General features: G+C 38.2%; 1 protein-coding gene across 4 annotated transcripts in view; it reads right to left on the reverse strand.

The window, feature by feature from the left end:
* The window catches only part of ARMH3 (armadillo like helical domain containing 3), a 214,464-nt gene that overhangs the window by 158,454 nt on the left and 39,441 nt on the right, over positions 1 to 16,569 (reverse strand). For all 4 annotated transcript variants that reach the window (XM_074295399.1, XM_074295400.1, XM_074295397.1 and 1 more), the window contains 9 exons: positions 16,418 to 16,492; positions 16,221 to 16,307; positions 10,548 to 10,604; positions 8,812 to 8,855; positions 7,773 to 7,833; positions 5,564 to 5,610; positions 4,634 to 4,709; positions 3,017 to 3,110; positions 58 to 159 (listed from right to left, as the gene is read on the reverse strand). In XM_074295399.1, coding sequence (XP_074151500.1) covers positions 58 to 159; positions 3,017 to 3,110; positions 4,634 to 4,709; positions 5,564 to 5,610; positions 7,773 to 7,833; positions 8,812 to 8,855; positions 10,548 to 10,604; positions 16,221 to 16,307; positions 16,418 to 16,492 — 643 coding nt within the window. The remainder of the gene's footprint in view (positions 1 to 57; positions 160 to 3,016; positions 3,111 to 4,633; positions 4,710 to 5,563; positions 5,611 to 7,772; positions 7,834 to 8,811; positions 8,856 to 10,547; positions 10,605 to 16,220; positions 16,308 to 16,417; positions 16,493 to 16,569) is intronic.

Consider the following 16,569-nt stretch of genomic DNA (forward strand, 5'->3'; position numbering starts at 1 on the left):
ATCAGTGCTACTCACCACACATCTGACAGCCAGGACCATTATACCAGAAAAACTTACCTTTAGTGTCCTGCATGACAATGGAACTGTACTTTAAGAAGGTTATCAGTAGGTTACTGGTCTGAACATCTGCATCCAGTGGGAGTTCCACAGAACTTATAACTGGAATAAAATGAATAAAGTGCACTTAGCATGATGACATACTCCAAGCCAACTTCTCCCCACTTAGGAATCAACAATAACTGAAAAAGTTACCTGCTAAGAAAGACAAGATCCAAGCTGACCTCTAGACACACAATTTTTTTCTTCTGCTGCTCTAAGAATGGCAAGTAGATTCTACTCTCAACTGACCCAAGAGAGATAAGAACTCTTTTTAAAGTTCCTTTCATTTGAATTTAAAAGCAAAGAGCTGATGCTGAATACAAAGGAGCAAGACAGCTTCTACTGCTTAATAAATGTTAAAGAACTCTGCTCAATTTTCAGAATATAGCCTTTAGGTTATAAATGCCCCAAAGAAGTCCTCTTGCTGACGCTAACCCTCAGCCTCTCTGCACATCACCCTCTTTCCCATGGAAAGGTAAATACAGGGCATGGAAGACCCAAGAACTAAATTTTATACAACCAAAAATCATTTCTCTAAAGGGAACCCAAAAGAAGGAAGACCATCTTTCACTAAAGCACAAATTACACAGAGATTACACAGAGCAAAGGATCTGAACCTTCTTCAGGGCAATCTTTGTGCAGATTCCCCAAGAACTTACTCTCCTGAATGAGAGCCCTGACAGTTTGCTAAATGTTTTAATTTGAGAAATCAAACAAAAGCAAAAAGGAGTTCTGTGATGGTCCAAGTGAGCAAGGGAGTCTTAAAGTCTCTCTACTCCATTTTGCACCCAAGAAGACTTAGGCGAGTTTGGGATATTACTCATAATATGTATTCATAGCCATAATGGGTCCCTCCAGAGCTGTTATGATATATGCATAGAATGTTTATTAACAATGGAAAACATTTGCATATTATGGATCCATAATACACAGCAAGCACAGCAAAAAAACCTTATGAGAAGAAATTAACACACCCAACCCTTGGCTGTTTTCCCACAGCTCAGCCCCTAAGAACTCATAAAAGCCAAATATATTTTTATGTTGAAACACTAAAAGGCCTTAATTCATGTTATGGGTTAATGACCTAAGGATTCTCATTTCAAGCCATGAGCCTATTTTGAAGCTGAGAGGCCACAATCATTCCATTATCCAAAAAGTTACCTCACTAGAAAAATTGGATTTCTTCCCTGCCTCTCCCCTCCCCCCTACTGAAAACTGCCTTATGTAATATGTGGAAATATAAATGTGTATGTATTTTTAGTTTACCAGAAAGCCCTCTCATGCCAAGGCTGAGTTGTCAAATGTCAAGTCTGAACTGAGAACAAATGTTACAGCTAAACTGCTGGTTCTTAAAAATAATAGCTCCAGCAACATACCTTTAAATATAGCAAGGCTACTAAGCACCACTATAATTTTAAAAATCGAAGTCAAAAAACAAGGGTAGAGAGCTTAGAAGCCCTGCAGGGCAAGAAAGGGACTATGAGGAGGGAGAGATAAAGCATCAGAACAGTAGCAAGAACAAAATTCCTCCCAAATGAAAGCTTCCTTCCTCAGGGAAGACCCATTCCCCTATCTTTGGCTTTGTAATCTCTCCCAGAAGCCTTTGTGGAAAGAAACTGTGCTAGTTGTCATTTGAAAGTGGGCTGACTTGTTCTTCTCATTGGAAAAAATAAAAGCACACTGGTTGTAGGTAAGTAAGCACAAGTCCTGCCATTGCATAATCGAGTGTGTAGGAGGGAGTGTTCACAATGAGCAATTTGAAAGGCAGCTCTCTGAAGTACTGAACCCCAGTTATCACATGGAATTCGGCTACAGACACAGATAGATATTATATATATTTTATTGAGGCTTTTGATATCCATGGTAACAGGCAGGCTTCCTCCTCACAGAGAAAGAAGCCTTTCCTCTGGGAGATGCAGTGACCTGAATAGCAAAGACAGACGGGCAATCCTCCCTACTTGCTATTTCTCACTCAGCTATTTGAGAATTTAGCTCTTTCAATTCCAGGCACTTCCATTTTGTTCCAGAAGACTTTCAGCATCAATGGTACCTCCTTTGCCACGCATCTGCCCCCAGTGCTGCCCTGAAATGCTGGGCAATAGGTACCACAGAAACCTCCAACAAGGAGAGAAAAGAGAATGTTCTTTACAGCTGGAGCACCACAGACTAGTACCTTGATGTATATGGAGTGAGCCAGAGAAATTTCAGAATTCAGCCACTTTTCCCCTAAATATGAATATACATTAGGCATAATTCCAGGCAAATGAAGTGATTTTTTGTTGCTATTTTAAAGTGAGTCACCAAATATATACTATTTACAAGACCATCCCACAAGTTACAACAAATTTATACGTAACTGAAAAAAAAAAAACCCCACTTCATTTAAAAAATTTCAGTCACAAAAGAGGATTTTGCTTATGTGTTTTTACAGGGACAAGACATTAGAATACTGGAAGAAGCAAACAAGACATCATTAGTCAAATCCAAATCCATTCATTTCTACTTGGAGGGTTTTAGGAAAGGAGAGTCTAAAGCACAATGTATATAACAAAAGCCATGAAGACAGAATAACTAAAAAATTGTATATGTCATAATAATGGATGACTCAAGACTCCTGACTATCCTAACATGAAAGGCACATGCTGAGCTTCTGTAACCTTCCCAAGTACATGTCTACACATAACATTTAACTGAATGAGCTGAAGTTTCTTTCTTGGCTTCAAGATACATTTTTAGGTGTGGAGATGGAGGTGGAAGAGAAGTGAGAATTAAGTACTTTGTTCTCCTATACAACAGAGCTAAATTTCCTTCTAAGCCTCAGTATTTATCATTTAGTTTTGATTACTGCTCCCTCTAAAAGACCTAATTTAAAAGCACAGTCCACCAGCCCTTAAAACCACTCTGCAGGAGGGCTCACCATCAGAGGAAGGTGGTGTGGTTCCTAGAGGTGTGGCAGGGGTCGTTGGAACAGGGCTGACAGGGGTGGTCATCAACCCCATTTCAGGATGGCTCTAAAGAAAAACAGAGACACCTAAGTATAACAAACAAAAATCTGTTCCCCTCCCAGCACTATCTGTTTAGCCTTTTTCTAGGTGGGTACATTAGTCTGTTTAATTAAATCAAAAGCCCACAAAGACACAGGGGTCTTCTTTCAGGATCTATGTAGAGCCAAATAGTGTTGTGCTCAATAAATATAAACCAAGAGCTTTGTGGGCATTCTAACATGTTTCTTCTAACATGTCAGAACTTAAGAAAAGGTCTTCCTTATATAAGCTTTTCTGCAGAACCACCCCAAAAGAAGCAAGAATATGCAAACACACAAGATGATGCTTATAACAAGTAGGACAGTGGTAGCTCTGGGACTAAAAAGGGACCATTTTTACCAAAACAAGCAAAAATGTATGTTTACCTCATGTTTTTATAACTCTATGACTCACAAAATAGGCTACATAATGCAGCAAGAATCAGAAAAACCTATGGCTTTATGACCCTCTACAATTCTATGGTGAAGAAGAATGGATGGGTGACACAGACCAAGAGAATCCTCCTAGTCAGAATTGAAACAAAGGAGTCAAAAGGCCATACCTAATCCCATCAACTTTATCAGCTAAGGGCAACCAAATTAAAACTATTGCCACAACTATTGAATAAAGTCACTCATATTAGCCATAAATAAGAAAGTCAATCTTTTAAATGGTATCTTCCTAGACAAAAGCACTAATTCAAATAAGACCATATTTTTCTGAGGATGCATAATGTGGATTTTGTAATCACTTTGAAAGGGATTTGAGATCTCTTAAAAGAAATTTTTTTTAATTACAAAGAGGAAAATTTCTTTGGGAAAAAAAAAAAAAAAAGCCCACATACATATTTTAAATGGCCCAACTTCAGAATAAAACCACTTTATCAATTTTTAAAGACAGTTTTCACAGGTAGCACTTGAGTTCTCAGTCTATTTTGGTTCTTCCTGTGTGCTGACCCCTAAGAACATCCCTCCAGCACATTGCCCTATTTTCATGTGTTTTGTGACTCTCTGCTTTCAGTTTCCATAAACCACCTTGCCTACTAATAGCAATATGCTCTTCTACCCTAGCCTTGTGCTGGATAGGATTTTCTCCATTTCCTTCTTTTAAAATTGGTGAGATCACAGAGAAGTGATTTAGCCTGTTTTATCTCCTACTGTAATTTTGTAGTGATTTGGAAAGATGAAAAGAGTGACACAAAAATCCAGATGGGTAGATAATACTATGGTATTTCTAGTGAGCAAAATGAAGTAATCCCAACTCATTTGGATTAACTGGATTGGCAACATGGTCAAGACCATTAATCATTCACCAGATGGAAACATAACATTTGAGGATACTGAAAAACAAAAGTAACTAATATACTCTAAGTTACTATCATTCCCAGAGGCCAAACTATATTTAAATAGGCTAGTTCTAAAATATAATATTGCCAAAGGGGCCTTTATATGATCAGCCCATACTGGATTCAGAAAAGGAAAAGGACTTGTGTTTTCCTTGCACCAACAAACCTGTGCTAATACTGTGATGAAATTCCGGTTTAAATGAACAGCTTCATAAAGTGCCAAAAGAATAGCCTCATTGGTTCTGGGAAAGGAGAGAACAGATCAGAGGATCTCTAGTTTGAGGTTAATCAACTTAAAACAATGCAATTTATATTAATGTTTTTCCCACCCCATCACCACCTCTCAGTTTCCCATGATTCTAAACTTCATATCAATTTCATTAACACCAGCCTTCTCTATCTGTATACTTCCTTTATCCCTGGCCCACAAACCGCTTTCTCAACTTATGTGCCCAGAGATCTACAGATAGGTTAGATTAGCTTCCTCAAGGCTCTCTTTATCATCTTCGTTTACCCATTTCCCTTTATTCATCCCTTTCCATTCTAGCAAATCATAGGATCACAGCTTTAAAGCTTCAAGCTACTGAGCCCAACCACTTCATTTTACAGATGAGGAAAATGAGGTAAAGACAGGTTGAGTGACTTGCTCAAGTTCACAAAGCTAGTAAGTTCATGAAGTGGTATATGAACACAGGTATTCTTGGCTCCAAGTCCTGAAACCTATGCTCTTGACTCTTTTCAAATTGGGTTCTTTAAAGAACCACCAGTCTCTAAATCCTTCAGCAGCTTAGCTCCTCATCCCTACTTCCACTTCACTCTCAAGAAAGCCTGGAACAGCTTTAGAACTTCCTGAGAAACAATGGGCATCAGGCCAAGAAAGAGCTTTCTCAGGGCCTGTTATTATCTAAAAGCTCAGGAACACACTGATGAATCACACGCACACACACACACACACACACACACACACACACACACACACACACAGTTTGAATCCTGGAAAGATTTTTACAAGAAGTGACATTTTCCATTTCTAATTCCAGCTGGCAAGCCCACTACTAAAGCCCAAACCACTGCTAGAGAATGTCAATGTACTTACTGAACAGAAATGTTCTCATGGGCATCTGCTATGAACATGCTGCCCACCTGTGGAGGAAAGGAGAATTGCAGGGTGTCAGGAAAGACCAGGTTAGCTTTGGCATCCCTCCCCAAGAAAGTAGCAGTAACTGACTTTTAGAAAGAGTTGTAAAGTTTTGCAAAGCACTTGATATATCAGGCCACACGTGAAGAGTCTTGGGCCTTTCAATTAAAAAAAAAATTTACCAGATCCTCTAAATCTAAACAGGGACTTTATAAGAAAATTTCCTAAATCCTTAGGCATTTATTTAACTTCTTTGAGCTAAACATATGAGTTCTCAGACAGGGTAGTCAAAAGTCCTAGATAATTATCCCTAACCCTAGGTGAAAATAACCAATGACAAACACTCTCTGCAGCATAAGGGTAATCATTCAAGACAAGAGCCTCATTCAAAAAGAACTTCCCAGAAACTTGTTAGCCCCAGGGGTAGCATAGTGAGTACATAGAGTGCATAGGTCACATTCATGTTCTGATACACAAATCACAAAGAATCAAAATGCTAGAAAAGGAGTGGCCCTTGGAGATCACCTAGTCCAACTCTTCTGTTATACAGAGAAGGAAAAAAATGATAAGATGATTTAGCCAAGGGAATAAATATCTTCTGAGTCCCACAAGGGTTCCTCCAAACACCATACTATACTGCCTCTCAGAGGACCATAAACATTTTCATTTATGATTTCAGTCACAGAAGCTTCATGGGTTGAGGAAATTTCAGAGGTATCAAAAAGCACCATCTTCCCTCTCTTTACACACACACACACACTCTCTCTCTCTCACTCACTCTCTCTCTCTCTCTCTCTCTCTCTCACACACACACACACACACACACACACACACACACACACACACACACACGCACACGCACACACATAAACATTAACAACCTGTTCACTATTGCCAACAACTCTACAATTGGGGCTTCATTCCTTAATCTTAAGATTTCTTATCTCCAGTTAATCTACAAACTTTTGACAACCCAAGGTCTGACTAGTCATTTTTATCTCAATACTAGTGAATTCGTTAACCTTACTGCAGACCAGGCTTTGGCAGGAAATAGGAACTTAGAGATACTGGTACCTGAGGAAGAAGCAGGTGGAGGGGTGTTAGGGGGAAAGAGAAGTGAAGGAAGTGGGGGAGAGAGGAAAGGCTACGGGCACAGGAAGAGGCAGAGTGGAACAGTACCCCCACAAAAAAAAAAAAAAAAAAGGAATGAGAACTCTAAAAACTAAGTTCTAGTTCTGACTACTAATAATTAACTGTATAAATTTAGTCAAATATTTTCCCATATCTGGATTTCAATTATGTCATTTATAAAAAGTGGAACTGAAATAGAATAATCTCTAAAATTTTGACATCTAATTCTATTTCTATAATATCTATTTTGCCAATTTCAATCATGGTAATGAATCCAGCAGCTACTTCACCATTAGGACTATTTGTGTGATGGACACCAAAGTTTCTAATATTTGAGGACCTACTCACTCAGGCCTCCTTCTAGATTTGTCCCATTGGTTAATATGGAAATATATTTTTCATGACTACATATATACATATATGTATCAGAGTGCTTACATTCTCAAAAAGAAAGAAGGATGAGGAAGGGAAGGAATTATAAATTATAAAATCATATTTATAAAATTTATTTATATGCAATTTGTTATATGGAAAATTATAAATTATCTAAAAGTATTAAAAAGAATGTTTAAATTATTTTTATATATAATTTTGAGAAAAAAACAAATGTTCTTAGACTTGTCTCAAAAATCATCCCCAAAGACAAAATACTTTCTGTTGCTCCAATTGGCCTTACCACAGTCTCCCTCACTATCCCGGTACCACATCTACCAGCAATTCTTCAGCTTGATGTCAGAGAATAGAACACTGGACAAAGAGTCAGAAAACCTATCCTATCTCAGACATTTACTAGCTCTATGACCTTGGGCAAGTCAAACCACCTCAATTTTCTCAATGGTAAAATGGAAATAATAATTGCATCTATCTCAAAGGAATGTTGTGAGGATCAATTAGATAATATGTGCAATGAATTTTGCAAATTGTAAAGTACTATATAAATGCTAGTTATTATTATTTTTATCATCATTAATTGGAACAGAGGTTTGGCGACCTGTGCAGATGTCATCCATTTCTGAGCAATGATGGACAGGCTTACCATGTTAGTTAGGGCTGAGAAAAAGCCACTCTGGTGTTCTTCTTCCTTATCTTTATATTGCCTGAATAAAAAAAGAAAACAAATTTCATTCGAATTTGGTAAAATTTACCAAGTAAATGGTTCTGTCTTAGGTACTCTGAGCAAAACAAGAAAATTAAAGCATGAAATATCTTCATGGAAACTAGTCAATCATCTTTGGAGAAAACAATTATAATACACACCTGACCTCTGCAGTTGCCCCAGCTGCCCCAAAGTTACAACATGCACCAAAATGCATGTTCACTTTGGAAAGGCTTGGAAAGAAGGAATAAGGAGTGTGAAAATCCTACACCATATGGGTGATACTATTATTTCCTAAACAGATTGTTACTTGAAAACAGTGACAGGGAAATTACTTTAAGACCATTGCTGTGAAAATCTTGTTTATCTTTGAAGGGAAAGGAAGGAGATATACTATTTGTGGTAACAGGATGTTTCTGAAATTCCAACACCCTGTTTTTTGGGAAGAAAGAATAGACAAGAGCTGGGAAAACCCTGACCTGCACAAGTGGAGGCAATAACTGGCCTGTGCCCACCAACACTAGCTCCTCTCACATTCACATGAAGGGGCAAATCTATAATCAAACCTTCTGGAAAAGAAACTATGGACAAGTTGCAATTATTCCTGATACAAAGGAAATCACCTTTTACAATTTACAATCTCAAAGAGAATTATGTACCTAAACTTCAAATGTTCTTTTTTTGTTTTTGTGTAATGTATATGGAAGTATTAAAGTTTGTAAGGGAGAATGCTGAATGGTTAAAACCTATCTTATCCCATTATCCTATTCTCACCCCTCTCACAATTTTAAGAACTGATTCCTACAGAAATGGCAACCTATTTTGAAATAGATAACCCAGGAGATCAGCATCCAATGTCATTTTCTTTTTGCAAACTGGATCCCAGTGTACTCCCAGAGTAAGAGAATATGGATATCATCCACAGCCTCTACTCACCAATGGCTCAGAATCAAAACCACATCTGGAAAGGTGGCCTTACCTGTTATATTCGGACAAAGCCTGAGCAATCACAAGCCCCATTCCCTGAAAAGAGATAAGACAACACAGTAGGAGAGTGAGAAGCCCTTTGCGGTCAAGAAATCACTACACATCCTCTTCCTAGCCCAACTCCAGAAAGTTGTACCTTAAGGGTTATCGCTGTGGAGGAGAAATTGCAGGAGCAAGGAAATGTCCAGAAGAAGAAAGGCATTTCTTCCAAGAGAGATTTTTCAGATCTCATTTTCTAACTCAATGCTCCCAGACATTATTAAAATACAGTAACAAGGAGTAAGATAGACTAACCCAGATCGTTGTCAGTTTCAGTGGGAACATTTCTGCCTTAGAAGTGCAGATTGAGTTGGACTCTTCAAATAAAAAGCTCTTAAATGTTTCCAAAACAACCACAACGTGTAAGAGAATGAGTCCCATGACAGATGAGAGTGTATGTAGGACAAGCCTCTTCCTTTAAGGCAATAAGAAAACAAAAGTACAAAGTGAAAGAACATCTGATACACCAGGTAGCTTACCATCCTTCTCTGGAGACTTTCTGAGTGAATAATAAGAATTAACTAAAACACCCAGAAGGGGAGTGTTTAAGCACAAAATTTACCTAAGGGAAGTCAAAGCTCATGATGGGGAGATGAAAAAAGGGACATAATCTAGGAGTCTGGAGTCCTGTTTTCCTCCTTTAATTGACACTTCTTCTACACAAAGAAAATACTGCTCTGATTCTCAGAAAAATGTGTCCTTCCCCTTTCAACTTTACCCAGAGAAGGCCTACAAATAAATATTTTCTGGCTAATTTTCAAAAGGAACCTATCACTTTTTGGTCTCAAAAGTCCCCCAGACCACTGGCCCTGCTTTCAGTTCAATTCCTGAAGCCACTATCTAGGGAAATAACCTCTGGAGAGAAATGGCCTGCCATTCCTGCTACCACTAATACAAATTGCTGCTGAGAAAGGCAAACAACCTACTCAGAGGAGTAAGGCATCCAGAGACAAAGAAAGTATCATGTTCCAAGCATGTCAAACCACTCACTACTAACAACAACCATCAGACCATCAGCTCTACTACTAGCCTAGGCCCTGGAACCAGCAGAAGCTAGAGTGCCCAGTTCATAGAAGCCACAGAAGGTCTACAATAAACTGAAGTTCCTAAAGACCCAGGAAAGAAAGTTGTTAGCACCATCAAATGACTCAACATTAAAAACCCTGTGGTTTTATCAATAGAAATGAAATAAAAGAAGAGGCATTACAATCTGCTTTACTATTATCATACCTTTGCTATTATATATTATATATTATACAGGCTATTCTAACTTGAAGCTGAAACCTCCCATATGTGCTGTCTCTCTCTTTAGAATGTTAGCTCCTTGAGCAAGGCTTTTCCATTTGTATTTTGCACCAGTAAATATTTAATCAATGATTTTTCAATCATGCAATCCTTGAGGAAATATAAAATAATCAGTTCAAAATGAAAAGCAGCTATGGCCATTCAAAAGTGCCAACACCTGTGTCATTTTGCCATGACCATTAAATTTCTTCCTCCATACCTATAGTCTTCAGAGCTCATGAACCCAAGAGCCCCAAAAGCAGGACTCTATGAAGAAATATAGTGTCCCTTTATACAGGACCACATGAAATCCAAACAGTAAGCCAGGGCTGTTAAGAAATGTCTGTGGTACGGAACACAGGATCAAACAGAGAAGACAATATACAAAACATGCCAAATACTCACATTGAGGGTGGCTTCGTCATCCACAATAGACAGCTTCACAATATAAGGGTTCACGGACTGTTAAACAAAAGAAGAGGATCCAGGTTAGTTTGGCCTAGTTTAATAAAGAACCCATTACCTAGTTAGCAAAGCACTGAACTAAAATGCTTCCATAGGGACTTAGCTCTTTGTCTCTGTCAATACACAATACTTCCTTCCCACCATACTTCAAGCCATCCAGTTCCCATCCATGCTGCCTGACTCCCAGCAAGTGACTAAACTTTCAGAGCATACACACACACACAAAGTCCTTCTCTCCCTCAAGTGGACTAAAAAAAACTCAGGACTACAATCAGCCCCTCTACTCTCTTCAATCAGTCGCTTTTAAGAGGTAAGTGAACACTCTGCAAAACCACTGCTGTCTCATTCTGCCAACAATTTGCTTAAGTCCATGGGGACAAGTGATTCTGAAGATCCAGAGGCATCCTCATCCCCAGCAGGCACTTCTTTGCAAGTGCTAACTTGCATTTATGGAGCATTTTCATCCCGAAGGCTCCCCAACCATTTCACCAGCCACACACAGGGTCTGATTCACCCACCCATGAAACAAAGCCACCTTGGGGGTGGAAAGTGGCAGCTGCTTAACAGTCAGAGAGAGGCTGTTTATGGATCTGGCACCCAAATAACACTGCAGAGGGAACTGAAGGAAACAGAATATAATTACCCAAACTACAATCTGGCCAAGGACACTGGGACTCAGTGACTGTCCCATCACTTGCTGTACTGGAAGATTTCTTTAGCATCTCCAGACCTCCTCCCAGCTTGGCATCATATGAAAATAGAGTCAAAGTGACTAAGTTGTTGAACCAACACTTACGAAACTGAACAAGCACTAGTAATCCATTCCCCTGATAATGTCCACCCTTGGCTATTCAAGGATATCACACTGTCTTAGGTAGCTCAGTAAATAGTTTTCAAAACCCAAGGGGATCAGGGAATAATAGTTCTCAGATCGATGGGTTTTACAACTACCAAGGAAACCCATTATTGAAGGGGTTGGAAACCTTCTGTGAAAGGCACTGCTGTAACCAGGGTTCCTTAACTGAACAGCCTAATCCCCCACATAGATTCTATTAAAACTAATTTCCAGGGGTATCTTTACTGTCTTAGTAGGATGCAGGGAAAGATAATATTCCATTATTAAAAACTTCTATTGTAAAAAAGCTTCATAGATGGAAACTGAAAAGGGTCCTGGGCTCATCTCATTTGCTGCCTGTTTGATTTCTCCAACATTTTTTCCCACGGTTAACAGGCAAATGCTGCTGCTCACATTACAAGCTCCAGAGGAAATGCAATGGCACTCAGTGTTCAAAAGGGCAAAGTCAGCACTAAGCTGAACAGGAAATGCTGCCACGTTTGGTGACATGTCGTTAGGCAAGAAATGCTTATCTTGCCCAGGTTGGGTTATTTCTTTCTTTCTTTTTTTTTTCCCCTGAGGCTGGGGTTAAGTGACTTGCCCAGGGTCACACAGCTAGGAAGTGTCAAGTGTTTGAGACCACATTTGAACTCAAGTCCTCCTGAATTCAAGACTGGTGCTCTATCCACTGCACCACCTAGCTGCCCCCCAGATTGGGTTATTTCAAAGCACAACAACATTACAGGGTCACAGATTCTGAGCTTGAAGGAACCTTAGAAATTACTCAAGTAATTTCTCAGGCCTCAGGCCTCACTTAAACCAGTAATCTAAATATGACCATGGTATCTATTGTACTCAACAGTCCCCCATTCAACCAGCTGAGCTACAGAATGCTGTGTCCATGTTAACAAGTGATAGAGTAACTTCTGGGGGTAGAGACAAGATGGCAGAGAATAGACTAGACTTTACCTGAGCTCTTCCTGGCTTCCTGGATTCCTCAGAATCAACACTGGATCAAACCTCTGAATGGGTTTTGGAGTGACAGAATCCACAAATATTTGGAGTGTAACAAATTTCCAAAAGAAAATATTTTGAAAGGATTTCAGCAAAGGCCTGTATCAATTGGGTAGAGAGGAAACGGTATCCAGTGCAGGTTCAGAATAATAAGGCCCAGGGCAGAAAGGTCCCACACAGGTAATCTGGTGGGAGGCTCTTAGCCAAAATATAGCAGCACTGGCTACTCTGTCCTGGTTCAAAAGCTAGTGTATCAACAGATTAGGTGTGAGACCTCCAACATAATTACAGAAGACAAAGAGTGAGCCTCTGAACCCTTGCAAAAGAGGCAGGGCTAGAGCATACCCAGCCAACTTGGGGCAGCACTACCAGTCCCAGGGCATCATAAAATTCCTATCATCCAGGAAAGAAAGCTTGGAATAATTTCCCCTGGGCTGTAGGAGCAGAGTTCAACCTTAAAAAATAAACAAAAAAACAAGGGAGACAGGGAAGAATAGACTTCAAATCCTGAGGACATTAAAGGCAAAAACAAGATATAAGAGTACACGGCAGCCATTATTTTAGAAGCTATGAATAAAAATGAATAGCATGTATAAACGTAACATGAATAAAAATGTCTCCCTATGAAAACTACTTGCTTATGTTCCTTTCAAAGCTTGTTCTCTGGTTCAAAAGGAAACTCTTTTAACCAAAAAAAAAAAAAAAAGAAAAAGAAAAAAGAAAAAGAAAAGAAAAAAGGAACAACTGAAAACAGATATAAAAAACAAAATTAAGTTCTGGGAGAACTTCATGCTGAAGACAGCTGCTGCTAGGAACTAAGTTATTGCTTTTTCCACAGAAAGGTGGCCAAGGTCTTATGAATGACAAAATAATAACAGTTAGCATTTATAAAGTACTTTAAGTGTATTACCTCATTTGATCTTCACCATGTTCCTTTAAGTTTAGGGCTATTATTTTCTCAAATTTAAAAAAAGGAAAGTGAAGCAAATAAAGATGAAGTTACTTATACAGTATCACTTAGGCAGGATCAGAACTAAGTCTCCTTGTTGCTAAATCTAGTGCTCTACCCAATGAACAACCAAGCTGCCAAAATTTACTATTCCATGGGCACAAATCATATTATATACTTTTTCCAACTTGTTCTTTTAGCCTCAGGACCTATTTTCACACCACAAGGCAATGTTAAAAACATACAAAGTCTTCACAGAATCATTCCAATGTACAGGTTTATACTAAAAAAAAAAAAAAAAAAAAAAAAAAAGATAACAACTTTATCTTTACTTCCCTTCTTAGGACTTTTTCCTTTATGACTATCCTATGTCTATAGAGGAGATGACCAAACAGTAAAACATGGATAATTGTACCCTGACACCCTCCCATGTCCCTAAGGTCAGCCTAATCTATTACTCCCCTTCTTCAAAGCTGACAGGAATCAAACCTCTTTGCTGACCCAAAAAACTTTCTTGAGAGGGAAAAGTAGGAATACACACAGTAACTCAGAATGGTTTACACAGAATTCTATATGTTTGTGTTACTGACAGTCATTTGATTTTAAGTCTATCCAGAATTTCTCAGTTTTGTAAAATTCTCTTTCCCTTCATGGTTATCAAGATGCCTTAGTAGCTTCTAATAAAGGACTGTTACTAAATGCTGCAAAGCCACATACGTTTTGCCCATCAGCCTGCCTTATAAGTTTGCCACTTTTAACTCTTTCAGAATCTTCTGAAGAACCAAAACATAAACTGGCTTAGAAACAGATTCTTTCCTCTCCTTCTCCTCTGTAATGTTTACTATTTCAGACTATTTGAGAGATTGTTAATGAGTTTAGCCAAGTCCAATTTCCTCACAAAAAAAGCAAGCTGATTTCAAGTCATCTGCATCCAAGCAGAATATTTGGGGATGAGTTACCCCTGTCAATTCCTTTCAACTAATCCCAGTGATTTTTCTCCACTATTTTTCCATACAGCCATAGGAAGTCTCTAGAGTAAATGTAAAACCTGGGGTTCATGAACTTACTTTTTAAAAAATATGGTGAGAACTCTATTTCAATATAATTGATTTCCTTATGTTATTTAAAACTTTTATTCTGAAAAGGAGTCCTGAAGTTTCATGAGTCTTCCAAAAAAGTTAAGAACCTCTACTCTAGAGGCATGAAAAAATCAAAATGGCCATCAAGTCAAATCTTCCAAGTTTTTATAAGATAACAGGTATTTGTGATCAATGACATTTATTTGTAGCTCCATCATTCTATTACTTTGTTCCTACACCATTCTACAAGAGAACATACTGTCTCCTGGGAATTTATAACTAATTAATTTTGATCCAAAGGTTCCAATTCACCTTCTGCTTTTCTACTCAAGAAAGTGAGTCCAGTGTTTGTATTGCCCCAAAATTTTCTCCTCAACCAGAATGAACAAAGGCTGACAAGTATCAAAAAACAATCCTCTGCCAAACAGTCAAAAAAGCTTGGAAACTGACAGCTCCAGTCTATTTCAATGGTTCTGTTATTTGGATATAAAAAAAATCAGGTACCTAGAGAAGGATTCATTGCTGCTGTCCTTAACTAAAGGTCAGCACAATGTATTCCCCCTATTCTCATACACTGATTCATACATGTCTCTTAGTCTTTACTAAATGTTCCCCCTTATTTGTATGTTGTGCCTTTTGAAGTAGATGAGGCTGAAGCATTGCTAGAACCAGCATCTCTGTTTCAAAGGAACTGGAACTAGAAACCAATAAATCAAGGAATTAATTAACCCAAAAGAAAAAAACTAGACCTCCAAAACTAATGTGGGGAAAAAAAAAAAAGCTACATGCAGTCCAAAAGCAATGGAAAAGAACCTTCAAACCAATGACAATTTCAATATAAGTAACACTGTTTTGAGAAATTTGCTATATCAAAATCCAAATTTATCAAATAGATAAATTAGGGGATAACTAACTACCTTGTAGAAGGATGCACTATGGGGAGTCTTAAATACTAAGTTTCCCTGGTGCATTTAAAATAAGATTGAATTTACCAAAAATTACACACAAATTTTTAGGAACACATCTACTTCATAAAATAAGATCTATCTGGGATATATGTTACAAAGGACTTTTTCTTTTCTTTTTTTCCCCAATGGAAAGTGAGGGAGGATCAAGGAAAGGGTAGAGGAAAAACAGAGTTTTAAAAAAAAAAAAAAAGAAAAAGAAAAAGAAAAGTCATTTGAGACTTTTTCTTAAATGAAGAGAAGAGAAGAGAAAGAAACACAGAGAAGCAAGACAGCTTTGAAAGATAGAGATTGGGGCAGCTAGGTGGCGCAGTGGATAGAGCACCAGCCTTGAATTCAGGAGGACCCGAGTTCAAATCTGGTCTCAGACACTTAACACTTCCTAGCTGTGTGACCCTGGGCAAGTCACTTAACCCCAAATGCCTCAGCAAAAAAAAAAAAAAAAAAAAAGAAAAGAAAAAAAGAAAAAAAAAAAAAGAAAGATAGAGACTGAACAACATACTAAATGCTGAAAAGCTCTATATACTCATGATCTGCAGATTCATATACAGTCCTTTTCTCTTGCTCTTTACAGAAATACCAATTTTATTTAGTGTTTCTTAACTTCAGAATACAAATAAATTTTTTATAAAACTCTACCTGTAAAAGCCAAGAGCAATCTACTTTGAAAGAAAAGCAATTAATGTGACAAAAGAAATACAATCTCTATAAAACAATATTACTTAAAAAGTTTGACATGGCACAACATTAAAAAGTCTGGGGCACTCTCACCTCATACTTCCTATAGTTCACCAGCAAAGCCAGAAGGACAACAGCATCATACCCATGTTCCCTGCGACTTGGAGGGTGGGAGAGAATCTGTGACAAGAATCAGAAATACAGGGTAATGTTAGCTCTGGGATGGAAATTCCAAGAGACCCCCCAGGAGAGAAAGCTCATTCACTCACCCACAAAAGAAAACGACCTACCTGTAAAATAGCTTCAAAGATGCTATTGATCATTACATATTCCAAGATAGTGTTTTGACTGATGTTATCTGTCACCTGGAAGCAAAAACCAACTTTGTAAAGTCTGCACCAAGACCTGATTCTCTATTAATACATTCCAGGGTTTGAAAACA

Source organism: Sminthopsis crassicaudata, chromosome 2 (assembly GCF_048593235.1).
Source record: "Sminthopsis crassicaudata isolate SCR6 chromosome 2, ASM4859323v1, whole genome shotgun sequence".
In the NCBI taxonomy this organism is placed as follows: Eukaryota; Metazoa; Chordata; class Mammalia; order Dasyuromorphia; family Dasyuridae; genus Sminthopsis; species Sminthopsis crassicaudata.